Source organism: Onychostoma macrolepis, chromosome 21 (genome assembly GCF_012432095.1).
Source record: "Onychostoma macrolepis isolate SWU-2019 chromosome 21, ASM1243209v1, whole genome shotgun sequence".
Lineage (NCBI taxonomy): Eukaryota > Metazoa > Chordata > Actinopteri > Cypriniformes > Cyprinidae > Onychostoma > Onychostoma macrolepis.
Window position 1 is genome coordinate 10,903,696 of NC_081175.1, and position 27,340 is coordinate 10,931,035.

A 27,340-nucleotide genomic window follows, 5' to 3' on the forward strand; every position below is an offset into this window, starting at 1 on the left:
TAAAGAAAAAATACATGGTTCTATTTAACATCAAAACTATCTTACTACACAGGCTGCTATGCACTGAACATGGCCTAGTTCTGAGGATGTTTATGGACAGCGATTTAGCTCAATTTTTTTTAGAGACAGAATCTCAATTTGCCTGGACATGATGCACTTTAATCTATCTGCACTTCCTGCAACTTCTCAGGCTGCATTAAAAGTTACAACTCGATCTGACGAGCGCGCCATTACGTCATCCCTGCCCAGCCAGCGCGCGCGCGCGAGAGAGAGAGAGAGAGAGAGAGAGACGTAGAAAAATTACTGTCCCACCAACCTCCGCCCCTGCAGTCATGCCACACTCTGGATTTCACTGTCAAGCCTCTTAAAAGAGAAGAAAATCTGACTTGGCCATCGTTAAGGCCGGCGGTGTTTAATGTGGAAGCGATAAACGCCGACACTTCCGCGGTTTAGAGGATCTGTTTGCTGGCGTGCCTGCGTGTGTATGTATGTATGGGAGTGAACTGGAGAAAGCGAGGAGAAGAAGAGGAGGTAAGCACGCTGCGAGCTAGCGAAAATTCACCCACCTCAGACAGTCGTTTATTTCTGTTAGCGACCATGAACACGTGCTTTCGTGTCTTTGGTACCGAGCGAAACGAAAGCGCGTGTTTGTGCGCTCGTGTTGTCGTAGCGCTGCAGTTTGCCGGGAGTTTGACATGGAGTTAACGCGCCGCACATCTGCAGCAGAGTTCTGGCCTTGCGCTGGATCAGGCCGACACAACTGTGACTCACAGCCACGCAAAAGAGCCTGGGACTAGCGCTTATATCAGAAAATACATTTGTTTTATGCCTTAGCTGGTATATCTTTCGCTTAGATGTAGCTAGGTGCTATTGGGGGACTAACTAGCTTGCTGTGATGGAGCGAATGCAACCTGACTTGACTTGAAAACGTGGTAGTGCACATTGAAACTACACTTGACATTCTCTGGATTTGCACTTAGTATTCATAAATTGGCATACAATTCATTATATGTCACCTAAGAAGAGGGCAGGCATCTGAATGTGGTCAGTAGTAGTGTTGTGATGCATGACAGGATGTGTTGACACACTGCAGGTCAAGAGTAACAATCATTTAACCCCACAGTTCACGTGTGGAGTCCATTAAGTTGTCTTTTGACCTGCCAGGAAGTTTGAACTAATCACAACAAGTTTGCTGTTTTTATATAATGAAAAGTTTATAAATGAGTGTCAGCAGATTTTCATTTTCTCCCCCATTTTGTTAATATCTATTTTTAGTGATAAAGTTAATAGCATGTTGTCATTTAGCAGATACTTTTGCAAAATTCACATGAAGTCAGCATGAAATTAAATTTCACCTTATCTAGGCTATTTTGTAAATGCATGTTATTTTATTGTAAACAAATCTTTACCGATCTTCCAGTGAAAATGTCACCGGATTTCTCCAATCATGCGATCTCGCATTCACTTTTGAGAAAAACGCCAAATCTCAAAATCCAATCAACAAACGATGGATAGAACCAAGTCCCAGCACTGCATTTTTTCTTTTTCGATAATCTGTTACGCTTGGATGTCACAATAAAGAAGAAAAGATCATGTGTAACTTCCTTTACATTGCAACGTTAACATGACTGGCTTAATAGAAAAAATAATAAATTTGAAAAAGGTTTCAATTTTTAATTGCACAAATAAAATTGAGCTCAGCACAAAGTATGGGTTGAATTTTGATTGATTTGTTAATAGTTGAAGATGAGGGTAAGTCACACAACCTGTCCATATTGGTGCCCACCTAATTTGACTAGATTCATTCAATCAACTGACAGATACATTTGTGCCAAAAAGCTGTTGATTTTGATTTAGAAAACATATCCGAGACACACTGCACGATTTTCGGCTGTCCCAGATGAAAGACTGGCATCGTGAAACAATCGTGGTAAATCAGAAATCGCCACGATTCTTTCGCGATGCCAGTTTTTCGTCTGGGACAGCCAAAAATCGTGCAATGTGTCTCGGGCTTTAAACACTGATTATACCAATTTATTTTTTCATCATAATAATGCACAGCATTTTATTAGCTTATTTGTATTGTAGTGTTGTGTTGTTTCCTCTGAAAATTGTGGCCCTTTCATAAATTGACACATGTGTTTGTTATTTTGTAACCATATAATGAAATCAAGTCACAGAGCCTGGCAACATTGCCCTACTGTTGTTCATTTATTTTAACTGCAACATAGAGAATTAGTTACATTTACTAATATACTGATCAACATTCAACCTATTTTGTCTGGATCATATCTCTCCACAGCCATCCTCCCATTTTACGTGAATGTTAGGATTTAGCTCCGCCGTAATGGTCAGGGATGCACTGAAAACTGCTCTTTTCTGCTGTATAAGGAGACATGGCACTGAAACAGCTTTTGGGCAGAGATAAAATTCAGTCTAGTGGTCCTGTCGACTGCAGCTTGCTAAAACAGGCCAGGCCATTTTGACTGTGATTTAGCACAGCATGGCCTAGCAGCATGACTGTAATTCAGGCTGGGCACAAGCTGACTCATGTACCACTGAGAGCCGGACGGCCGTGGAGTGTGTGCGGAGGGAGAGTGTTCTAGCATCATGTTGCTCAAGCTTTTTCTTGTCATGCAGCATCACAAGAACTGTCATATACATTAGCCAGAGCAGAGATGTTTCTGGATTTGTGTGTAGAAGAGTTGTTACTTGTTAATAAGGGTTTTAATTCTAGTGACTTGAGACTTTTTGCACTTGCTTTCAAAAGGATGATTTTAAAATTGCATTGTACAAATCATTGTTCTTGTCATAGCCACATTTCTCAGAACTGGGATTTGCATGCAGAAACATGAATTGTGGGTTCATTGAGGAACATCCAGTTTGTCACCAAATAAAAGACTGTTTTTTCATTCACCAGCGTGCATTGCTTTTGACACCTCATTGCGCACGTTTTTCCAAATAACTTATATGCGCTGTGATACTATCACTCTGTGTAGTCTTTTAGATTTGTGCTGCCAAAACCAAGCAAGAAAAGCATTAAGGTGACATGATCAAGCAAACTCCAATTCCCCTTTATTTAAAATTCATAGTTAGTCGCTTTGCATTTCTGTTTACTTTTTCTTTTAATAAGGTCTAATCTATGAACGCGCTAAGTGCTTTGCAGTGCAAGTGTAAATGGTATATAAGCACATAAGAAATTTGAGAAGCTGATCTAATTTCTCTGCTGATTCTACCTCAAGACCTAACAGAGGTGCTTCATTATATGTCAGATACTTAATGTACAGTAATTAATTACATGAACACTCCTCCTGAGCAAACTGGAGTAGGTGAGTGCTGTACTAGTATATTTGTAGTTCCTGTTTTGCCCCTGCATGGAAGTGAACCTGTAACCTTTGTGATGGCAATCCAGAGGCTGAACCATTAGTTGACTGGAACCGTATTGTATGTTTTTACTATGTTAGAACCTGATGAAGAATAAAACATGAGCATTAATCGTAGGCAATAGGGATTCACATTTTGGTTGTCAGATGATATATAGTCAGTTTTGTTTTTGTTTAACAATATCTGTTGATATTAGATATTTATCTGTGGGTGCTTGTTTTTAGTTTTTATATAATTTTCCCCATCATCTAATACTATAGAATGTAGCAGTAACTTACGGCAAATATTAACTTTTAAAAAGCATTGAAGAGCACTTTACCATCTTAGTCTTTTTAACTTTCTCATTAACTATTTCTCTCAAAATGAATATGTGTGTGTGTGTTTGTACGCATCTTATTTTGTTAGCATTGAAATATTACATTAAACTGCTGCTATCTTTATTTACATCCCCTTTTTTGGCCTTTTGTCAAAAAGTGTGCTCATTTGAAAAAGAAAAAAAAAACCTCATGGATTATCGTATGTTTACTTCCAATATCTTTAGAGAGGATTTTTTGTTTGTTTGTTTCAATTTGTACCCAAAATAAAGCGATGTGAGCAATATAGAGCGCTAAACTCACATGTAATTTGTTTCATTCATACTCGAAGCCAGGGGGCGCCCTTGCGCAGAAAGTCCTCAAGTGAAACTCATAGAAGTAATACAAGCATGCTCCAGAAAAACCCTTATCGGACAACCTTGTTAGAGCCCTGCATTTCGGCCCGGGCCCAACGGGCCCCGACTTTTTTACCCCCCTAGGGCCGGCCTTCGGGCCAATTTTCACGTCATAGTTCAGACGAGGGCCGGGCCTCGGGCCTGTTTTAGTTTTCTCCTTATTTTTATATTTTAGACATCCATCAATGTCTAAGCCAAGTGCTTAGAAAAGCGCTATATAAATGTAAAGAATTACGGTATTGTTATTATCAATTAGTGATGAAAAAAAATTGCCGCGCTGGTGGAAACAACACGAGACTGTGAAGAGCGGCTCGACGGTGTTTAGAGTCCAGCAGCAGCAGCAGCAGAGCGCGCGCCGTCAGCGCAGCTGTTCTGCTTTCAAATACACGCAATAAAGCTTGCCATAAAGCCCCAGCAAAAGTAATTACAATGAATGTGTCTGAGGGAAATAGTAAGGAGATATTTGAATTACTTACTAATAAACTAGTGTTTTCTGTGTCAGTGTTGCATCAGTGTGGATTCATCTCCTCATTAGACGCGCCTTTAGAGAGAAGTGCATCTTCACGGATTAATAATGAATGAGTTTTTGTTTTCGATTTGATTTATTTCGTTAAGTAGTAATTTAAAGCTTACTTTAGATATATTTATCATGTCTGTGAGGCATGTATTCGCTGACTTTCGGTTCATTTTTGTGAAGCGCTCCTGTTCAAGACGAGACGGCAGAAAGTGTATCGTTTTCTTAAAAGCACGACGTTTTGTTGATATTGTGAGTGCACACAAATAGAAGTAGACCCTTTACGGTTCCGAATGATGTATTACTCTTACCTTTTATGAGCAAAAATTACGGCCTATTTTAAGTTGTTTCCATTGAAAAAAAAATGCAATTGATTGTGCTGGTGCCTCCATGTCCTGCGCTTTAGCTTCCGCTCTCCACACAAACTAGTGGATGCAGCGCACATTTATCTAGGTTTAACGTTTAAACATTGTTATATGCTTAAACTGTTTTAGTATATCTATAGATTTTATTTTAGGCAAGTCGTGATGATTTGAGAAGGCTAAATTGATCAAACATGCTGATCAGCCTGCCGGTCTGCTGCTGCTGCTTGGTCGTTACTTTGAGAAAGAAATAACTTGTTTAACGAACAAAAAATGCTCCAAAAGTTTTTCAAAATTAACTTAACAAAAAAATAATCACTTTGCCATTACATACAAAACTGAACTATTTTAATAGCTGAAACATGAGCCGTTTTGGGAGGAGGGGAGACGGGCTCGGGCCGGTAATTCTGATAAGCTGTCGGACACGGGCCGGGCTAGGGCCTGAGCATCTCGGGCCAGGGCCGGGCTAGGGCCTAAATTTGAGGCCCGTGCAGGGCTCTAAACCTTGTCATCAGCTAACTGTTGAATAAAATGCAGATGGAGAACTGATGCCATAATGTAATTTGAAGTACAAATATCCCGGTATACTTTGTATTCCTGCCTATAGCATTGTTATGATTATTTTTCAAGATTTCTGTAGATATCATATGTTATTATCGTGAATTCTTTTTGCCATGATAATAGTGTATTAAAAAAATCTGATATTGTGACCGCACTAATAGTGGAGTTGTCATAACAAGGAGCATGTAGGTTCAAATTGTAAATATGCATTAAATTGTAATGTTTCAGTGATTTGATCCCTGTATCATGTGCTCTATCCTGGCTTTTCATGCCAAACACTGTGATGCTGCATCTCGGCTCCATTACAATATTGTATTATTGGGCCCGCTTTAAACAGATAATGTTTAGCCATGGTAAAATTGGATCTGATGGCTTTAAGGAATCAGCTTAACAATTTTAAAGTCCCTGATCATTGAAGCTCTTCTTTACTATATCAGTGCCAGCTTTGTCTATTATTGACATGAAAGTGGTCTATCTACTACAGCACCTTAGCTTGGTTTTGTTTACTGATGAGTCACCAAGGGGATGTTACTTTGCTTTCTTGAACAGTTCATAATGGAAGTTGTAAATCAATTTGAGTTTTTTTTTTAATGTAAAAAATGGCACAAAAAAAAAACAGAAAGAGGATTCATCAGAAAGAATGAATCACACAAGAGAACCTGTTTACAAGGTGACATGATATTTCTGATATGTGACCCTGGACCACAAAACCAGTCTTAAATCGCTGGGGTATATTTGTAGCAACAGCCAAAAATACATTGTATGGGTCAAAATGATCATTTTTTCTTTCATGTCAAAAATCATTAGGATATTAAGTAAAGATCATGTTCCATGAAGATATTTTGTAAATTTCTTACCGTAAAAATATATTAAAACGTCGTTTTTGATTAGTAATATGCATTGCTAAGAACTTCATTTGGACAACTTTAAAGGCAATTTTCTCAATATTTAGATTTTTTTGCACCCTCAGATTACAGATTTTCAAATAGTTGTATCTCGGCCAAATATTGTCCGATCCTAACAAACCATACATCAATGGAAAGCTTATTTATTCAGCTTTCAGATTATGTATACATCTCAATTTTGAAAAATTGACACTTAAGACCGGTTTTGTGGTCCAGGGTCACATATTCGAAGGCATCTCATTCTCCTCTAAAAAGACAGAGTTCAGTGTTTGCTGTGATGTAGTTTCTGCTTTTGCTTTCAGAAGAGAAAGAGAGAGAGGAGATGAAAGCAAAACAGATTTTGCGTGTGCTAGTGCCTTGCATTTCATTCGCGTCCTGCTCTGACATTTGCTTATTCAGAGCGCATTACACCTGAAGCCTGCGGACACTAAAAGGCCGGTCAAAAAGCACCTGATTACTTGGTTATCTTAATTATCGTCTGATTGCGCTAATACAGTCAAAAACACACAAGGTTTACATATAAACACAGTTATGTCTAAAGTGAAAGTAAACAGCTGAGGGAGAAACGGATGCTTGCTCTTAAAGGGACAGAACTAAACATGCTGCCGATTGTCATTAAAGGGATAGTTCACCCAAAAATTAATATTCTGTCATTATTTACTCACTGTCATGTTGTACCAAACCTTTATTAATTTTTATTGTTGTGCTGAACACCAAAGAAGATAATTTGAAGAATGTGGGTAACTAAACAGTTGCTGGTCCCCACTGACTTTGATAGCAGGAGAAAAACAAAACAAAACATGGAAGTCTCTGGGGACCAGCAACTTTTTGGTTTCCCACATTCTTCAAAATAACTTTTATGTTCAACAGAAGAAAGAAACTCATTCAGGTTTTAAACAACTTGAGAGTGAGTAAATAATGACACGATTTTCATTTATGGGTGAACTATTCCTTTAATGTTAATAAAATAAAACACAAAGAGAAAAATAACTAGCTGCTCTTGACTGAAGAACTTTAATACAGTTGCTAAAGTTCAGCAGTAATAAATTAACTTGAAATTTTCAACAACTTTTCACATCATATCTTTTTGCACCAAATAGTATCGATAAGTTTACCTTATGGTCTGAACCCAGAGTCTGTAGGAAAGAACCCAGAGGCATCAGTAGGAAAGTGATAAAACGAGCTTCTTCCACCCGAAGACTAGTTGCATTTACTTTTTTGATGTTTGCATGGTGTTTCACAGCCTTAACAGCACACACACGTTGCAATCTACAAAAATCTAATATATTATATATCATTAGTAATTTAGAATTTTCCTGAACGTGAGATGTGCTATATATTAAGCACATTTTAAAGCAGCTTGCCCTCCTGTCAGATGCGTGCTGTTTATTATGTCCACAAATTTCATCTTAGGGTTGTATCTTTATATTTAAATGTTAGAAAGTGAGCATTTTCATTTTACATCAAAGCTTGTCCTGACAGCAAGCAAGTCTTCATTAAGCTTCACGAACTTGCATTGAATAACCAGTGCATGTAAGTGTGTCAAAGACTGAAGGCAATAGAATAAGAATGTAATAGTGATGTATTTAAAAAATAATAATAATAAAAATGGCATTAGACTAAAATACACATTTTGCTAAAATATTTTGCATCCAAAAGTGTAAGCACTTCAAATCTCTTTCCCCATTTACAACAACACCATAAACCACACATGGTGTGTGTTTCAGAAGTATTGACAGACTTGAAAGTCTTTTATTTATTTATTTTTATTTATTTAAAAGAACCACTGTTTATAAAAAAAATTGTTGTTTTTCTCCCTGCTGTACTGAAAACATCCCAAATTGTAACTTCAAAATCGAGGTGCGTACCAAACCATCATTTTTGCTTACTGTTACGCCCCTTGGGGTTTGTTCAAATCCCTCACTGTAATTAACTGTAGCCAATTAAAGAAGCGAGAGAGAGAAGGATATAAGCTTTGCTCTGTCAGGTCAGGGAAGTGTGAAGCATAGCCATCACTTGTTTGTAGTTTTAATGTTTGTTTAAATGCATTAAGAATGGCCTGTCTGTGAACTGCGGCTTTTGTCTTTGTGCTCGATCACTGGCTTGACTCACTAATGGCATCTTATAGGTATCTTGTGTCATTCAGTATGGCTATGCATTATATCTGATTCTCCTTGGATGAGTCATCGGCAATGTCACCCCCCACACACGGCGCAGTAAACACGGGGGAGTGAGCTCAGTGCAATCATCACTGCTACATCTCACATCATCTCTTCATCACTCTCATTTACGCTGCTCTTTCTCTCTCAGGTTTGATTCGTCTAGAGTCACTCAGTGGGAGGAGTCATGACTGAGGGGGAGGGGCAGTTCTACAGCGTGCAGGTGGGTGACTCCACCTTTACGGTGCTCAGAAGGTACCAGCAGCTCCGCGCCATCGGATCCGGTGCCCAGGGTATCGTCTGGTGAGTGGGCGGCTGAAATTAACAGAGTTTTATCTGCCTCCATGCTAATGATGTCATCATCCCATTAGGCATCGCCTGTCTCCATTTGTCATGAGCGCAGCAGATGTGTTTTTTTTTTTTCATTGACCTGAATGTCTCATTAGAGATTTGGATCCCTGGTATGCAGCTGCTTTAATGAGAGGGATGTTACAGCTAGCTGCATGTCTAAATTGTTTACCCGAGCGCAGGAGATGGACACTAAACACTGTTTGCAATAATGTTGTCCGATGCCGTAATGATATACAAAAGGGCATTTAAAAGGGAATTGAGGTACAATAGAACATTATTAAATGCAGAAATATGTAAATCATACTTGAACTAATGATGGTAACTACAATGATGATTGTGATTATGTCAGTGTGCCCATTTTTCTGCCCCATTAAGCTCCGCTCTGGACACTGTACTTGGCATCCCAGTCGCTGTGAAGAAGCTAAGCCGGCCCTTTCAGAACCAGACCCATGCGAAGAGGGCTTACAGAGAGCTGGTTCTGCTCAAGTGTGTCAATCACAAGAACGTACGTCCCCTTAACAGTGTACTCTTCCATTCAGAAGTACACTTTGAGGCTGCGTCACACTAACCGTCTCAACTCTGTTTTGGTCAGGGCTGTCACACCTACAGGCTGTTTTTGCTGGAATGCCAGAGTTCTGTCACACTCACTGGTTCAGAATGTCAGAGAGGTGACAGACTGAAAAACTACTTCTGACATTTCTCTCCAATTTCCTGTCACTAAACGGCCCGTTTTGGCTGAGAAAACAATATGAAGTTAAAAGATAAGAACAGAGGTACCACGTGAACATAAACTGTTGGTATGAGATAAATTCAGGTGTAATTCTTGGAATAACATTACTCTTAACTTTTAAAAAGTGATGTTTTGAATCCAAAATAGGTTACTTGTATAACTCAAGAAATGTGTGACAGCCATGTACAGTGGGTACGGAAAGTATTCAGACCCCTTAAATTTTTCACTTTTTGTTATATTGCAGCCATTTGCTAAAATCATTTGTTCATATTTTTTCCTCATTAATGTACACACAGCACCCCATATTGACAGAAAAACACAGAATTGTTGACATTTTTGCAGATTTATTAAAAAAGAAAAACTGAAATATCACATGGTACTAAGTATTCAGACCCTTTGCTCAGTATTTAGTAGAAGCACCCTTTTGATCTAATACAGCCATGAGTTTTTTTGGGAAAGATGCAACAAGTTTTTCACACCTGGCAGGGCTCCAAACTGCGACTAAAAGGGTCGCATTTGCGACCAAAAATATTAATTTGCGAGTTTAGTTTTTGCTGAGGTCGCCAATGGCGACTTTATGACTTGATTTTTTTTTCCTGATTGTTTTGCGATCACATCTTTTATGTCCACGTATTAAACTGAGACGATGCGCATCAAAGTTTTAATGGAAAAAAAGAGTTTCAAACAGTCCTCATCTCTGCCGAAATGCCTGCTAAACGCAGCTCAGTTGTGCAGCGCGAGAGAGATCAAAAATGACGGAGACATGCAAAGTTAAAGCATTGTCTATTTAATGCACAACTTGAACAAACTTCAACAGGTAAAGCTGTCAGCTGTGTGGATATTGGCAATATCGTTAACAATTCTCGTTTATAATCATTACTAATATGCAGGGGTGCACATAACTGGTTCGCAGGTCCGCATGCGCGACCAAAATTAAAAATGCGCTGTGTAAATAAGTTCTGACAGCGCGTATCGACATGGTTGACCGCTGTTAATGCACAATTACCATTTTAGATCGACAAACTGTACCGTATAAGATTTCTATCCAAACTGAAAGCACAATCTAGGCTACCCGCTGCCGTTTTCAAAGCAAAACTGTGACATTTCATTCACTGACGCTCTTCCATCAGCAGCGCTTAAACCCAGAAGCGCATAATATTTACTTGCCGGCAACCCGCCAAAATAAAAGCTCTCTGATTTTACGTTTTATCACACTTGATTATTTAGTTCATTATTTTTAGTTAGTTATTTTATAAAAAAAAAAGTTATATTTTATGGGTCACATTACATGCCATAGCCCGTGTGAGGACCAAACCAAATCTCCAGGTTCTCATATGAGAGCCAGGCTGAAAAACTTATGTGCACCCCTGCTAATATGGCTTCTTGTTATCAAGATCTTTAGTCTATATGCTGAGTTCTGTAAATGCGTGAACTTCATATTAGCCTGTTTGCAGTGCACTTGCCATCCAGTAATCACAATAAGCTTTGTGCTTTGTTACTTTTTAATAAATAAAGGATCAGCTTTAACATTCTGCCAAATTCATAACAAAATTCATAAAATAAATACGGTTTTGGTGCTCTTTAATGCGGCAGGCGCAATCTCTTTAGCGCCTCAGTTCAAGCAGCAAGTGAATCCATTATATCTTTCTCTATTATAGTATGAAATCAATGTGAATTAATATCAAAAGGTAGGCTATTTTATAACAGAGCTTACACTTATTGAAATGTCTCATGTAATCGCTCATTCTGTGTCAAACTGTGGAAATCTTGTAAAGCTTGTAACAATACCTAACCACTGGCCATCCATAAGCTCATCAGTCAGCTAGAAAAATAATTAAAAAGAGGAGCATTTTGCTATATTTATTCGCTCTTGCATATTAATATTTTTACTTAACCTGTTGTCTACATGATAAAAAAATGCAAAAACCGATTGGATGTGTGAGAGATTTGACAACATTTCTATAGGATGCATTGAGGAGGAGCCCAAACTAACACTGTAAAAAGCGATCAGTTGACTTCTTTAAAAAACTGAGGAAACCCAGGGCTCGCAAAATTGCAGGGCTGTTGCGTTTTCCAGTTGGGCTACCAAAATGTATCACTGCCCTGCCCAGCGGGCTAACTTAAATACTGTGGGTCCTTAAAAACCTCTCAATTTACTTATTTAAAACCTTTTATTGCTGTAAATTTTATACATGTTAAACGGTATAAGAAAAGTCTTAATTATAATTTCAAGAGGTCTTACAGTTGGGGATGGAAAGACAAGAACCTCGATACAGCTGGATTAAACTTCAAAAGGCAATGATGTCATTGAATAAATATGAGTTTGGTGTAGGGAATATTAACAAGTCCCGCCCATTTGGAGCTGGCTCCAACCTCCGTTTATACCTATCTCGGAGAAGCCGCTATATTTGCTCCTAAAGCGCCAACTTAATGCATAATTAAAGAAATACATTAAGTGAACTTGACAATTCTGAGTTACACTGACAAATAACAGTTTGAAAATGTGTTGTTCACTTTTTATTTTAAGTTGGACCAACTTAAATTTATTAAATTGCAATTATTTAAAAGTTCTTATGGTCCATGATATTAGTACAGATTCTGTGTAATAAACAATTCTTTGTGACTGTATATTTCAAGTTGGAAAAGACGTTTAGTTCCCACTTTAAGTGAACCTTAGTTCCCAGGTCATCTACAAGATGGATTAAAATGCTGATAAAGTCAAGAAAAGAGTAAACAAACACATGACTGTATGATTGAAATGTCAAAATGTAAAAAAAAAAACAAATAAATAAAATGCGTTTATTCTGTGGCATCTAAAAAAATTATTTGGCGCCTAAGTTTTTTCTTATAGGAGCCAATGGCTCCTTACTTGATTTTTTTGTTTGGAGCCCTGCCTGGATTTGGGGATCCTCTGCCATTCCTCCTTGCAGATCCTCTCCAGTTCTGTCAGGTTGGATGGTAAACGTTGGTGGACAGCCATTTTTAGGTCTCTCCAGAGATGCTCAATTGGGTTTAAGTCAGGGCTCTGGCTGGGCCATTCAAGAACAGTCACGGAGTTGTTGTGAAGCCACTCCTTCGTTATTTTAGCTGTGTGCTTAGGGTCATTGTCTTGTTGGAAGGTAAACCTTCGGCCCAGTCTGAGGTCCTGAGCACTCTGGAGAAGGTTTTCGTCCAGGATATCCCTGTACTTGGCCGCATTCATCTTTCCCTCGATTGCAACCAGTCGTCCTGTCCCTGCAGCTGAAAAACACCCCACAGCATGATGCTGCCACCACCATGCTTCACTGTTGGGACTGTATTGGACAGGTGATGAGCAGTGCCTGGTTTTCTCCACACATACCGCTTAGAATTAAGGCCAAAAGTTCTATCTTGGTCTCATCAGACCAGAGTCTTATTCAGGTGTTTTTAGCAAACTCCATGCGGGCTTTCATGTGTCTTGCACTGAGGAGAGGCTTCCATCGGGCCACTCTGCCATAAAGCCCCGACTGGTGGAGGGCTGCAGTGATGGTTGACTTTCTACAACTTTCTCCCATCTCCCGACTGCATCTCTGGAGCTCAGCCACAGTGATCTTTGGGTTCTTCTTTACCTCTCTCACCAAGGCTCTTCTCCCTGATAGCTCAGTTTGGCGGACGGCCAGCTCTAGGAAGGGTTCTGGTCATCCCAAACGCCTTCCATTTAAGGATTATGGAGGCCACTGTGCTCTTAGGAACCTTAAGTGCAGCAGAAATTTTTTGTAACCTTGGCCAGATCTGTGCCTTGCCACAATTCTGTCTCTGAGCTCTTCAGGCAGTTCCTTTGACCTCATGATTCTCATTTGCTCTGACATGCACTGTGAGCTGTAAGGTCTTATATAGACAGGTGTGTGGCTTTCCTAATCAAGTCCAATCAGTATAATCAAACACAGCTGGACTCAAATGAAGGTGTAGAACCATCTCAAGGATGATCAGAAGAAATGGACAGCACCTGAGTTAAATATATGAGTGTCACAGCAAAGGGTCTGAATACTTAGGACCATGTGATATTTCAGTTTTTCTTTAATAAATCTGCAAAAATGTCAACAATTTTGTGTGTTTCTGTCAATATGGGGTGCTGTGTGTACATTAATGAGGAAAAAAAATGAACTTAAATGATTTTAGCAAATGGCTGCAATATAACAGAGTGAAAAATTTAAGGGGGTCTGAATACTTTCCGTACCCACTGTATGTTAGTATTGTAATTTTACAAATGTAAAGTATAAAATAATAATTATTATTAAATACTTATTAAAATATTTTATTTAATTTTTAGCTGTGCATCTCTTAGCAATTCACAAGTGTTTAGTTTCTTATTGTTTTTGAATGAATCGATTGAATTAATGATTCAGTGACCCATTCAGAAAGACAGTAAATTGGTTTTGTTCCGGAGTAATATTATATATAAACGTAGTAATATTTCTTGGTTTTTGTGTAAATTGTATTCCACTTTAAAATTATAATTTAAAATAAGTTTTATATTGATATTTTTCTTTAAACAGCCCACTGTTATATATTAGGGCTGTCAGGCGATTACAATTTTTTTATCTAATTAATGACACATGATGTGTTTATTATCCAATTAATCGCAAAATAAATTTGACTGTGAAAATACCCACAAAAGATTATTTAAAGCTATTGTTGTGTTAAATGAGAAAGTATCAAGTAGACATTACAAATTGTAACTTTAGAAAGAAATATTTTGATTTAACAAAATATATACATAAACATTTATGCTACAACGGTCTAACATAAACTACGGAACATAAAAGAAGATAATTTGAGCAACATCTCAGTATTTTTTGTTCATACAATGAAAGTCTTTGGTAAGCAAAACAACTTTGTTACCAACAGTCTTCAAAATACCTTCAATGTTCCACTAAGAAAGGTTTTAAACGACATGAGAGTGAGTAAATGATGACCGAATTTACTTTTTATTATCCCTTTAATGTTTTTATTTTTATTATTATTATTATTATTATTTTACTCCAAATAAGAAACTAAATCTGCTATCAGGTGGCGTAAATGTCGTTATGAGTCATTCATTCATTCGATTCATTCAAACGGCTGATTCATTCAGGAATGAAGTAAATGGCTCTCTTCATGAATGGGTCTTTGAATCATTGGTTCAAACGATTCATTCAAAATGCAGATTCATTCAGAGGGGTCTTGGCCAAAAATTGACCAAAAAACACATAATGTTGTGTTTAAAATATAACACATTATCAACTTCATATTTACTGAACTGTTGTATAAAATCACATTTAAACTTGTGATATTTGGGACAAAATTAGCACTTGTGTTATACCGCTCACCCTGCTCGTGTGATATCGTAGGATATAAATATGAGACAAACCAATTGCACCAATATCTTGACTTTTAGGGCATAACTGGACTGAATTTATGGAGTTGTTGTCCTGCAGAATATTTCTCAACAGTCAACTATAATGAAATGTAAGATGATGCACAGGTCCTGGGGGGGTTAACTGCGTTAAAATATTTGAATCGCGCTATATTTCATAACTAAGTTAACGTGTTAAACTGACAGCCCATATATATATATATATTAGTATGAATTTAAATTTAATTTATCTGTAATTACTGTTAATAATAGCTTGTATAGAAAAGCTAAATAATAATTTAAAACTTTCTAATGACTTGAAATTGTAAATCAGTATAAATGTACTACATGACCTTTCTATCATTAGCTCTCTTTGATTAATCAGTAACCAGTAAGCTTATTTGATTAATTTATTCATTTGATAGCTGCTAATTGTCCAGTGACTTGCTTATGACTGAAAATCAGGTAGTGAGATGTTGGCCTTTGTTGTCAAGCTGATTGTTATTTGTAGATTAATCCAGATTTATTTTCTCATTCTTTCCCTTACAGATCATCCGTTTGCTTAATGTCTTCACACCCCAGAAGTCATTGGAAGAATTTCAGGATTTGTAAGTTTTGAGTTTATCAATTCCTGGCATTTATGCTGACCTTGTCATTTAGTGTAAGCTGAGTTTGTATGGCCATAGGGTGTATTGGTCCTTTGGCCCTCGTGTTGTTATTAACATTCATAGTTTTGCTGAGACCACAATGCACTCTCAAGAGGAACTGATGAATTACGCTGTCCTACTGCTGCATGTGATAATTATAGCTTTAGGATCAAAATTATATGTTGTTAAATCAAGATTAATTACAACTCCTTACAACAGCACTTCTGTTGCTGTGTTTTATAGAAGTGATGCTGACTCAGTACTATGATAGTCAGTACTATGCATGTAAGGAAATGTAAGAGATCGTTTGAGTTGTAAGTTAGCACAGGAAACTGAAGAATCTGTTCCCTGGTTTTTCTCAGGTACTTGGTAATGGAACTGATGGATGCTAGCCTTTGTCAGGTGATCCACATGGACCTGGACCATGAGAGGATGTCTTACCTGCTCTACCAGATCCTGTGTGGCATCAGACATCTACACTCAGCTGGCATCATTCACAGGGTGAGATGTTCTCTGTGGCAAGTTAATTATCAGTAATGACAACTCGTAGAGGAATTAAGTAAAAATAAAGCATTAGAATAAATATTAGAAAATAAAAACAAATGTTAACTAACCGTAATGTTGTTGAAATATGGGATTGAGTGAAATTATTTAATTTTGTGAGGAAGCTAGCACAACTATTTAAAAAAAAAAAAAGTGTGTGTATATATATATATATATATATATATATGTATGTGTGACCTCAGAATACTGCAAACTACACTAATGAATGCCAAACATAACTGTAAATAGAATGGAAATTAATATTAAATGAATATTTCAAAGCTATAAAAACCTTACTCTGTGCTTTTAAATGTATAAAATTAAGTAATATCTGCATTAATAAAGCAGTAACATTACAAAACGAAACATTTTGTGTCTAACGTGTCTACGTGTATTATTGTCCTCTTGAAGTTGTTTATAACATGCTGTTTATATATATTGCAAAGTAATTGGTGGAGCAACCAATTAACATCTCTAGAAAACAATTTTAGTACATGCATTGGAAAATGTTGCCAGCCACTGTTATCATTTGTATCCTAAGGTTTGTACCAAATGTTTTCTTTAAATAAGTGAAGACCAAGTCCAGCATGACACATCACCAGCTGTGTTCCCTAAATTATTTTACCTTGCAATATATCAATGCCTGAGATGTTTTTCCGTATGAAACTGTCATCTCTGTCCCTCAGGATCTGAAGCCTAGTAACATCGTAGTGAAGTCTGACTGCACGCTAAAGATCTTAGACTTTGGGCTGGCCAGAACCGCCTGCACTAACTTCATGATGACACCCTACGTAGTAACCAGATACTACAGAGCACCAGAGGTCATCTTGGGAATGAAATATAAGGAGAATGGTAAAACCTTTTTTTTGTCCGCAATGCTCTTGAACGTCAGTGGAGAGAACCAAAAAAAAATTGTGGTATTAATATTTAATTGTGTTTTGCCAGTGGATATCTGGTCGGTGGGCTGCATCATGGGTGAGATGGTCAAAGGAAGTGTCATATTCCAGGGCACTGATCGTATCCTCTTTACTCTTGTACTCTGTGTTTATTTCCCAGTGTCTGTCCTGGTCATTGAAAGATTTAAATTTTATGTGAATTTATCCCCTTTCACCTTTATCTCCTTGACTGAGTTAATCTCAGATATTGACCAGTGGAATAAAGTGATTGAAATTCTGGGAACCCCCTCTCTGGAGTTTATGAACCGTTTGATGGAGACTGTAAGGAACTATGTGATGAACAAACCCCAGTTTCCTGGAGTCAGTTTTAATGAGCTTTTTCCCGATTGGGCCTTCCCTTCAGAGACTGAGCATGACAAGATCAAAAGTAAGACATCCAAAATTTTCTTCCACATCTGTTACTTTTTTTTCTTCTTCTTGCTTTGCTGTCTCTTAGTACTCTGTTAATGTTGTACTTTAAACAATTGCTTTGACACGCGACATTTTACATCATTCCTAATGTAGCTAGTCAAGCACGAGACCTGCTGTCCAAGATGCTGGTAATTGACCCTGAGAGCCGCATCTCTGTGCAGGAGGCCCTCAGTCACCCTTACATCCATGTGTGGTACGACCCAGCTGAGGCCGATGCGGTCAGTGCACCCCTATCCTTTCATGTCTCTTTGTCTTGCTCAGTCCAGGTGAAACTGTTTTACAGGGGACATTTTTACAATGCCAAGGAGGTTCTCTCGAGGCTAGGATGTATAATGATTGTTTTATGTGTTCAGCCTCCTCCGCAGATATCAGACAAGCAGTTGGAGGAGCGGGAACACAGCATTGAGCAATGGAAAGGTACAAACACCCTCTGCTGTCACTACCTCCTGCTGAGCTATAAGCTTCTTGTAGAAAATGAATGCTTACAGCAGAAATGATTACTGCTGTGAATTTATCCAAGATCATTTGCATTCTCATTTATTCTAAAAGAAATGGAATAGCTTTTGAGCTTTGACCCTGAAAGTTCATAATCTTAATGTCTGCTGAAGTGATGAATATGAGTTATTAGTGATTTGTAAAACAATGAAAAGGCACAAAATTCTCTTTATGACTTCTTTGGGTTTTTCCCTCACTACAGAGTTGATTTATAAAGAAGTAATGGACTGGGAGGAGAGGAACAAGAACGGGGTGCTGAAAGAGGAGTGTTTAGGTGAGTCACGTACAAATGTGAAAACGGTGTATATGTGTATCTGTCTCGCTCTAGTTGACAGTGATTATTGGGAAAACTGACTGAAATTGTTCTATTTTGACCTTGGACTGTAAATAGATGGAAAAAATCCAGATTAATTTGTTGAAATTTTACCATACCAGTTAAACAAATACAATTCACTTTCATTAAAAGTCCCATTCTAAGTCTGATTTACAGTATCTCACAGAAATGAGTACACCCCTCACATTTTTGTAAATATTTTATTATATCTTTTCATGTGACAACACTGAAGAAATGACACTTTGCTACAATATAAAGTAGTGAGTGTACAGCTTGTATAACAGTGTAAATTTGCTGTGCCCTCAAAATAACTCAACACACAGCCATTAATGTCTAAACCGCTGGCCACAAAGTGAGTAAACCCCTAAGTGAAAATGTCCAAATTGGGCCAAATTAGCCATTTTCTCTCCCTGGTGTCATGTGACTCATTAGTGTTACAAGGTCCCAGGTGTGAATGGGGAGCAGGTGTGTTAAATTTGGTGTTATCACTCTCACTCTCTCATACTGGTCACTGGAAGTTCAACATGGCACCTCATGGCAAAGAACTCTCTGAGGATCTGAAAAAAAGAATTGTTGCTCTACATAAAGATGGCGTAGGCTATAAGAATATTGCCAAGACCCTGAAACTGAGCTGCTGCACGGTGGCCAAGACCATACAGCGGTTTAACAAGAGAGGTTCCACTCAGAACAGGCCTCGCCATGGTCGACCAAAGAAGTTGAGTGCACGTGCTCAGCGTCATATGCAGAGGTTGTGTTTGGGAAATAGATGTATGAATACTACCAGCATTGCTGCAGAGGTTGAAGGGGTGGGGGGTCAGCCTGTCAGTGCTCAGTCCATACACCGCATAATGTATCAAATTGGTCTGCATGGCTGTCGTCCCAGAAGGAAGCCTCTTCTAAAGATGATGCACAAGAAAACCCGCAAACAGTTTGCTAAAGACAAGCAGACTAAGGACATGGATTACTGGAGCCATGTCCTGTGGTCTGATGAGACCAAGATAAACTTATTTGGTTCAGATGGTGTCAAGCGTGTGTGGCGGCAACCAGGTGAGGAGTACAAAGACAAGTGTGTCTTGCCTACAGTCAAGCATGGTGGTAGGAGTGTCATGGTCTGGGGCTGCATGAGTGCTGCTGGCACTGGGGAGCTACAGTTCATTGAGGGAACCATGAATGCCAACATGTACTGTGACATACTGAAGCAGAGCATGATCCCCTCCCTTCGGAGACTGGGCCGTAGGACAGTATTCCAACATGATAACGACCCCAAACACACCTCCAAGACGACCATTGCCTTGCTAAAGAAGCTGAGGGTAAAGGTGATTGTTACGACGTTTTAATGTCTACGGTAAGGGAGCCGTAACAAGAAAATTATTCCCTTCCCCTTTCTCTTTTAATAGTGAAAAGTAATAGTTACATATTCCCTCATTGTCATTGTGTGGCAATAAATGATCAAAACAAACAAATATTCTCAAAAGAGAATTTATTTTGATGTCCAGGAGTAGTCAAACATTGAAGTTCAATACTGAAGTTAAATATAAATATACAAAATAAAGATATGAAGAAAAGAGAAGGACAATCTCCGAGTAGTGCCAAAGAAAAGAAATAAACAAAAATAGAAAAAATTGTTCTTACCTAATTACAAACAAAAAAACTAAACATCTTCAGCGTATCACACGCCCTACCTTCCCTACACTGGCTAACAAAACAAAATTTACAAAAGATGGCACATACTCGCTAAACTAGTGTGTATAATACAATGCAATTAAAACTACATGTGTTCAATATATGTCACGTGACATCATAATCTATCGCTTTCTCTGTTATCCACAAAGATCACATAGACGAGAGACTCACACCACAGCTGTAATGAGAAAAGGCATAACAGATGAAATGTAGATCGACGTCAGTTAGAATCGATCTATTTGAACCCATGATAGTCAGAATGCACCACACAACTTAACTTAAACATAAGATGAAAAGCCTTCACCGAACACAATTCGTCATTGCGTAGGTGAATCACGCTCGACGCCTCGAGACACTCCGGCCACAGTTTGCACGCCAGGGCTCTAGTTCTCCGTCTCACTCCACAAGGTATTGTTTGTTGCTGCCGCAACTGTGTTGACGAAGCCTTTATATGTCATCGACCTCCTCGTTCCCGTCAGCAATTGATGACGTTTTCCACATATTGCATAAAGTTTGCGTTCAATATAAACTATTACAATAAAAAAAAAATAATGACCGTGATATGTAACAGTGATGGACTGGCCAAGCATGAGCTTCTGTGGGGTATCCTCAAACGGAAGGTGGAGGAGCGCAAGGTCTCTAACATCCACCAGCTCCATGATGTCGTCATGGAGGAATGGAAGAGGACTCTGGTGAACTCCATGCCCAAGAGTGTTAAGGCAGTGCTGGAAAATAATGGTGGCCACACAAAATATTGACACTTTGGGCCAGCGGTTTAGACATTAATGGCTGTGTGTTGAGTTATTTTGAGGGGACAGCAAATTTACACTGTTATACAAGCTGTACACTCACTACTTTACATTGTAGCAAAGTGTCATTTCTTCAGTGTTGTCACATGAAAAGATATAATAAAATATTTACAAAAATGTGAGGGGTGTACTCACTTCTGTGAGATACTGTATTTATTTAAAAAATAGTGGCTAAAGGTGCATTCAGCAGTTTGGTTATAATTTAAAAGGTTTTAGACCTTAAAGGCATAGTCCACCCAAAAATGTTAATTCTGAGAGCTCTCAGAATTCATCAGAAATATCTTCATTTGTGTTCCGAAGATGAACGAAGTTCTTACAGGTTTGGAACAACTTGAGGTTGAGTAATTAATGACAGAATTTTCATTTTTGGGTGAACTATCCCTTTGAGCCAAAAAATTGTTTTGTGAAGAGTAATTTGAGTAGTGTACACTCTTATTAGACTGTACTCATAACAGTTTTCCATTAAAAGTGTATGTTATATATGATGCAGGTCATCCCTCTCAGTGTATTTCTCCGTGGTAAAATCCGACGTGTAGTGTTTCACTAAACGTTGTTGAAAATCCTCATGCTCGTTGGCTGCCGCCTCTGTAGAAAAGTTAGTTGCGTAGTGTTATTTGGTGATGTGAAGAGTGAACATTAGACAGTGGAAAATGTTTGAGTTTTACCAGAAAAGATAACAGGAAAATCAGTACCTGTATGGTCAAAAAAAACAGAAAAGGTCTGAAGCTGACAATGAATTTTGGTACAGCATACACTAGAAGACAAAAATTATTGCATGATGATTGAAATCGCGCAAATGGCCTTAAGCTATTAAGTTACCTAAATAAGCTGCGAAAATATTGTTTTCTAAAACATCATGGACGGAATGGTCCTGAGAGCGCTGCATGAGCTCGCGGCACCATCTGCAGGACAGTTAAAAGCGTTCAAATGATTTAAAGCGCCAAAAGCGAGCAGAAACAACGCTGAAATGTGTGACTCGACCCGGTGACTTTTTATGAATGGCGGTGAGAATTTGAGATTGCTAGTGCTGTTATAAAATTTGCAATGGTTGTGATGTAATTATATAACAGGCTGTAGTCTGACACGCTACATGTCTGCTGTTACAGTACTGTTTTAAGTTTCGATTCACTGTTAAGGCCATTGCACACTGAGTACGAAATTTTCGCATGCGTTTTTTCGTATTCGTCATCCTTTCCTATCAAAATTCATGATACAGATGCAAAAACGCAGAAAATCTAACCTGATCCGAATTTTTTATGACGGACGAAAGTTTCGGAGGCAGTGTGTAAACGTGATTGGCACAACGTGAGGTCTTATTTATTTTTTAACGTGCGAAAATTTCGGACTCAGTGTGTGCAATAGCCTTTAGTGCTAGCTGCGCTGCGTGCACTTGGTTTGAGCCGCTTTAATTTGCATTTGGGAACACAACATTCGTTATTAGAATCGTTTATAAATCTGTTGTTGTTTACATAGAACAGTTTCAGTTTTGCTGCTCAAGAAACATTTCTGATTATTATCAATGTTAAAAACAGTTTTGCTGCTTAATATTTTTTGTGGAAACAATGATACCACTCAAACATTTGTATAAGATTTTAAAAAAAAAAAAAGAGAGAGAATTTTTTAATAATTTTATTCATCATGCATGAAAGTGATTTAAAAAGTGAGTGAAGACATTTTAAAATGATTTCTATTTAATAAATGCATTGACAAATTTAATTAATATATTTGATAAATGCAAATAAATGCTGTTCATTAAACTTTATTTTAAAATTTATCAAAAAGTCCAGAAAAATAGTGCATCACCGTTTCCACACAAAATACGAAGCAGCAAAATTGTTTTTAACATTGATAATAATTAGAAATGTTTCTTGAGAGTTAAATAAATTGTAATGATTTCTAAAGATCACGTGACACTGAAAACTGGAGTAATGACAAAGAAAATTCTTCTTTGCATCACAGGAATAACATTACATTTTATATTAAAATTGAAAACTTTTTTACATTTTTTTTATTTGTAATAATATTTCACAATATTACTGTTGTTTTTTTTAACTTTATTTTGATCAAATCAATTTAGCCTTGATGAGCAGAAGATATTGGTTTCAAAATCATTAATAATTCCCAAACCTTTGGCAGGTACTTTAATAATAATAACAATTCTATATACTTTACTATAATAATATATTATAGTACTTTATTATAATATATTATATTATATTATGTTGTTATCATGATTATTCAATGCTGCTTTTTATTTTTTACAGGACAATAGTATGTATTATTACAATATAAGATATATCTTTTAATGTGCTAAAAATATATTTTAATAATAAGTGCTGTGGGCGTGACTTGGGGCGTGGTCAGATTTTCCTTCTTTTTTGTCTCTGATCACATGCCTGATATGAGCAGCACGGCACAGCAGTTTATATGTATATTATTTATTATCCAGAAAAGGATAAATATTAATTCTGCTGTTAAAAACAAATAGAGAAACAGTGTAGGAGAGTGGTTATTATGTGCAAACAAGCATTAAACAGCATATAATTCAAAACTACCTAACGTTACCGAATGAAATGTCGACCCAGGAAGTGATATATGACCGTGCAAGCTTTGGATGTGTTGATGGAAGCGATCTATTCCATCTTTGTTTTGATTACTATACTGAATCTGATCCAGACATAGTCTTTTACAAAAATGCCATTTTTCTCAGCTTTTTGTGCAAAATGTTGCTTTTTTTCATGAAACTTACCCACATTCAAGCGTTGATTAAAATAAATAAACCTTTTTTTTTTTTTTTTTTTTAAAGCAGACTCTGTTCTTTGCTTTGGCATATTCTGGGGTCCATTAAACTTATGTGACAATGTGATGGTTGGCAACTTAAAAAAATAAAAAATAAAATAAAATGCTGGTGGGGAAAGAGTTTACAGGTGTTAGCTGGCTCTCTCAAACTCACTAGTATCATCTATTTTACATAAAACTCAGAAATGATCATGCTGAAAGTACACGAAGAACATCAATACTAAAGCTAGCTAAAGAACTTCTGAATGCACCTTTAAGAGTGTTAACATCATTTACAGAGCTTATTTACTTTTTACATTTTTTTTAGCTTTTTTTTTTACTAGCTTTCTGTTCTTTTTCTGTTCTATCTATTTGTTTTCATTTATCTATTATATAATTAACAAACAAAAAAACCTTGCTACATGTGCTGCATTAGGCTAACTGTGGCTTGTCATAGCACTTGCTCTTTTGTTGATTCTTATTGCTTTTGATAAAAGCGTCTGCTAAATGACAAAATGTATAATGCACAGAGAAACTTATTCTTTAGAAATCATTTGGAACACAAAAACAATTAAATACGTTAACTGCACTCAGTAAATGTTTATCTCATAAGTTAGTACATTACTTTTGGTGGCCCTAATTTTGATGCATTGCATTCTGTGTAGTAGACGGTACAGTGAACAGCAGCACCACTGCCTCCCAGTCATCCTCTATTAATGACATCTCGTCCATGTCGACGGAGCAGACATTGGCCTCAGACACCGACAGCTCCTGCATCGACACCCTCACAGGACCATTAGAGGAGTGAATTGAGTGGCTTCCACCTCCCCTGTCTTCTCGCTTATGTCACCTCCCTCTCCCTCACCTGTGTGGGCCATGCTGTGGTCTTGACTGAAGAAAACTGTGGGTGCACGTTCATTCGGTTTGAAGTTTACACTCGTAATCCTTCACTCTTGCTTTTAAGGGGCTGTTTTTCCCTCTGTCCCATCTCACATATATCAGACATTTGTGTAATATTAGCCTTTAGACACGTCTGTTGTGGCTAAAGCTCAGATTACAAACCAACAGCAAAATCAAAAATCTCTATTATTCATTTCTTTTATGTTTGACTGCATCGTCACAGTTTTAGTTTTACATTTTTAAAATAACTCAGTTCATAAATGGGTAAATAATAGATGGTAGGTTTATGCTTTAATGCATTCACGTTTCACTTCATATAAACTAAGATGAATTCATCTAGTGGCGTTATTGCAGCAGCATGTGTAATATCTGGATTGATCCCTGTCATTTATGTCCTCCCTCTGTGCGATGCTTTTATTACCGTTCATTTCATCACCTAAAAGAAGCACAGATATAAATTCTTGGACAACTTTATAGCTAGTCAGCCCCTTTGGAATGAGTTCCCGTTACAAGTATTGCTGCATGATATTAACAAAGAACACTTACTAGACAGACAATGTAACTACAGATCACTAAAAATATGCCTAAACACACCTAGAAACAGAACAATAGTGCCTGCCTCTGTACATAGTCACCATACACCCATTTTAAAAGAGAACCTAATGATGCTTTTCAGTTGGTTAGGGTGTAGTCGTGTGTATATATACGTACATAGATTTTGTGTAAATGTTCAGTTTTTCTTTGTTTGTGCTGTGGAAAGAATTTTACAGCTTCTGAATATGCTTTAGCATATGTACTGTAAAATAAATTATGTAGATTGAACTTGAAATTGATTTAAAAAGAAAATTGCGCACAGACGTTTCAAAGTGAGAACATTCTGTTTAAAAAAAGAACAAAAACTTCTTGGTATCCAATGGAAAATTGTGGATGCAACTTCCTAATCAAAGCCCCTGTTCCTTATTCCAAGAGTAATTAATCACCGCTGACAATTTCATGATGTATCTCGAAAGATTGTACGTTTAATTGCATGAGCTAATGCAAACCATTGCCTTTTTTAATCTCCTCCAACTTGAAAAGCCCATAAGAATGTTTTTTTCAAAAATAGACTTGTCAGCGGATTTTTATTTCTTCGGTTTCCTCTTCTTAAAGATATCCTTTCAGTGAAACAAGTGAATTATCAAGGCCATATAATTTCATTTCCTTTAATATATGTCTCTTCAGCCTTAGTTTACTGTTTGCAGACTTGCGATTCAGTGATATACTGTGGGTAACCATGCACTTAGAGACCTGTTTTGGACTGTGTGATTCTTTAACAGTGGTATTGAGTATGGAAACCCAGCCGTTCATCAGTTTCCTCAACCTTCCTGCTTTCTTTTCCCGCCAGTGTTGTAGACATGTATGATGATGTGTCCTGTACTCTACATTCATTTTTATGCATGATAACACAAGCAATCTTCATCCCAGACTAGAGGACGTTGCAGAAACCTGTCTTCTGGTTGTACATGATTGGAGAGCCTCTGGCGGATAATACGAGTGGGTTGAGTTTGTGTGCCTCCAAGCTCTTCTGACAGACTGAATTGGGAATATTGGTAGATAGATCCTTCACTGATGGACAGGACTGGAGGATGAACTTAGCATCACCATAATTTTCATGCCTTAAGCTTCTTACTATCAGCGCCTCTACAGCTTGGCCTGGAGATCACGAAATGATTAATGGTAATGTACCTACAATCAAGTTCTTTTTCAGCAGGCTGGGATCTTTGCTACCCATGCCACTTTGTCTGTTTTCTCAAACATCACATTTCCTGGTTTCCTTGAGCTTGTGAGATTTCTTTTGGTGCTTCACCTTACTGTTAGCACAGTGATAATGTATTACAACAACGCAATAGTGCATTGTGTTCCATTCTCATTTCGGAGCCTCATGCACATTAGTTTCGTTGTTGTGGACTCATTGATTCCTGTTATGAACACTAGTGATGGACCTCTGTGGCACTGAGACCTTCAAGACAATGAACAAAGCTGGCTCACACTTTCTCAAGGGCTTACTTTCTCTTTTAGGTGTCTGTTTCCCTTGGGGGAGAGGGTGTGTGTTTGTGAACAACAGTGTGTTTTTGTCACTGACAATCTGTCACTAGTGGTGGAATCAGTAATGACTTGAAGAATTATTCACTTTTAAGATATTCATTTACTTCTTCCTAAAGGCCAATTTACACTGCACTAACAGATGCTGACAGCCAACCGATTACAGTATGTCCTTTCTCAGACATTCCAACCTCCGACAAACGCAGATTTAATATGTTCAGTTGGCGAAAACAAGCACTGACCAATGCCAACAGACACCAAGAGGGGTAACACACTGATCTGACAAAACCAGATGAATGTGTCTGGTTGTCATGTCTGTCGGTGCATTGTGAGTTGGCCTTAAGAAAACAGTTCTCATGGTCATCAATCAAATCCTGTAAAAGGAATAGATACCCAATTGCTCTGTGCTAGTAATGTCTGTTTAGCTATCATGTGTTTTGTATTGTTGTGCTACATATGGGTGCCCTGTCAGTGGGCTATGATGGGAGTTTCCCAAATCACAAACCTGTCTGAAACGTATGCAAAACCTTAATTGATCCTCTATCTACAATATCAGAGTGAGACTACTTTTCTCTGTGAAAAGAAATAAAAGAAATTAAACATCTGTTACAACTGGCCAAATAAAAAGCTCAAAGTACTGTTTGTTTTATGTTTTATTTCATATGGTACAAATG

The 27,340-nt window shown here is 37.6% G+C and overlaps 1 protein-coding gene across 2 annotated transcripts; it reads left to right on the forward strand.

Moving 5' to 3' along the window:
* Positions 1–230: 230 nt before the first annotated feature.
* mapk9 (mitogen-activated protein kinase 9) lies at positions 231–27,304 on the forward strand. 2 transcript variants are annotated; one of them, XM_058757703.1, is made up of 12 exons: positions 231–531; positions 8,746–8,897; positions 9,321–9,450; positions 15,578–15,636; positions 16,038–16,176; positions 16,905–17,070; positions 17,164–17,235; positions 17,359–17,541; positions 17,679–17,803; positions 17,939–18,002; positions 18,283–18,354; positions 24,350–27,304. In XM_058757703.1, the coding sequence occupies exons 2-12, from the start codon at positions 8,782–8,784 to the stop codon at positions 24,490–24,492; spliced, it is 1,269 nt and encodes a 422-aa protein (XP_058613686.1). In that variant the 5' UTR covers positions 231–531; positions 8,746–8,781; the 3' UTR covers positions 24,493–27,304. The 2 variants fall into 2 exon arrangements, with proteins under 2 accessions (XP_058613686.1, XP_058613687.1); XM_058757704.1 differs by having other exon boundaries at positions 233–531; positions 24,353–27,304.
* Positions 27,305–27,340: the final 36 nt, after the last annotated feature.

Excerpts from the sequence above, each read along its gene's own strand:
- mapk9 (XM_058757703.1), top strand. The coding sequence starts at position 8,782 with ATGACTGAGGGGGAGGGGCAGTTCTACAGCGTGCAGGTGGGTGACTCC. Across the intron at positions 9,451-15,577 it reads AGTGTGTCAATCACAAGAAC|ATCATCCGTTTGCTTAATGT; the intron begins GTACGTCCCCTT and ends TTTCCCTTACAG. Across the intron at positions 16,177-16,904 it reads CAGCTGGCATCATTCACAGG|GATCTGAAGCCTAGTAACAT; the intron begins GTGAGATGTTCT and ends TCTGTCCCTCAG.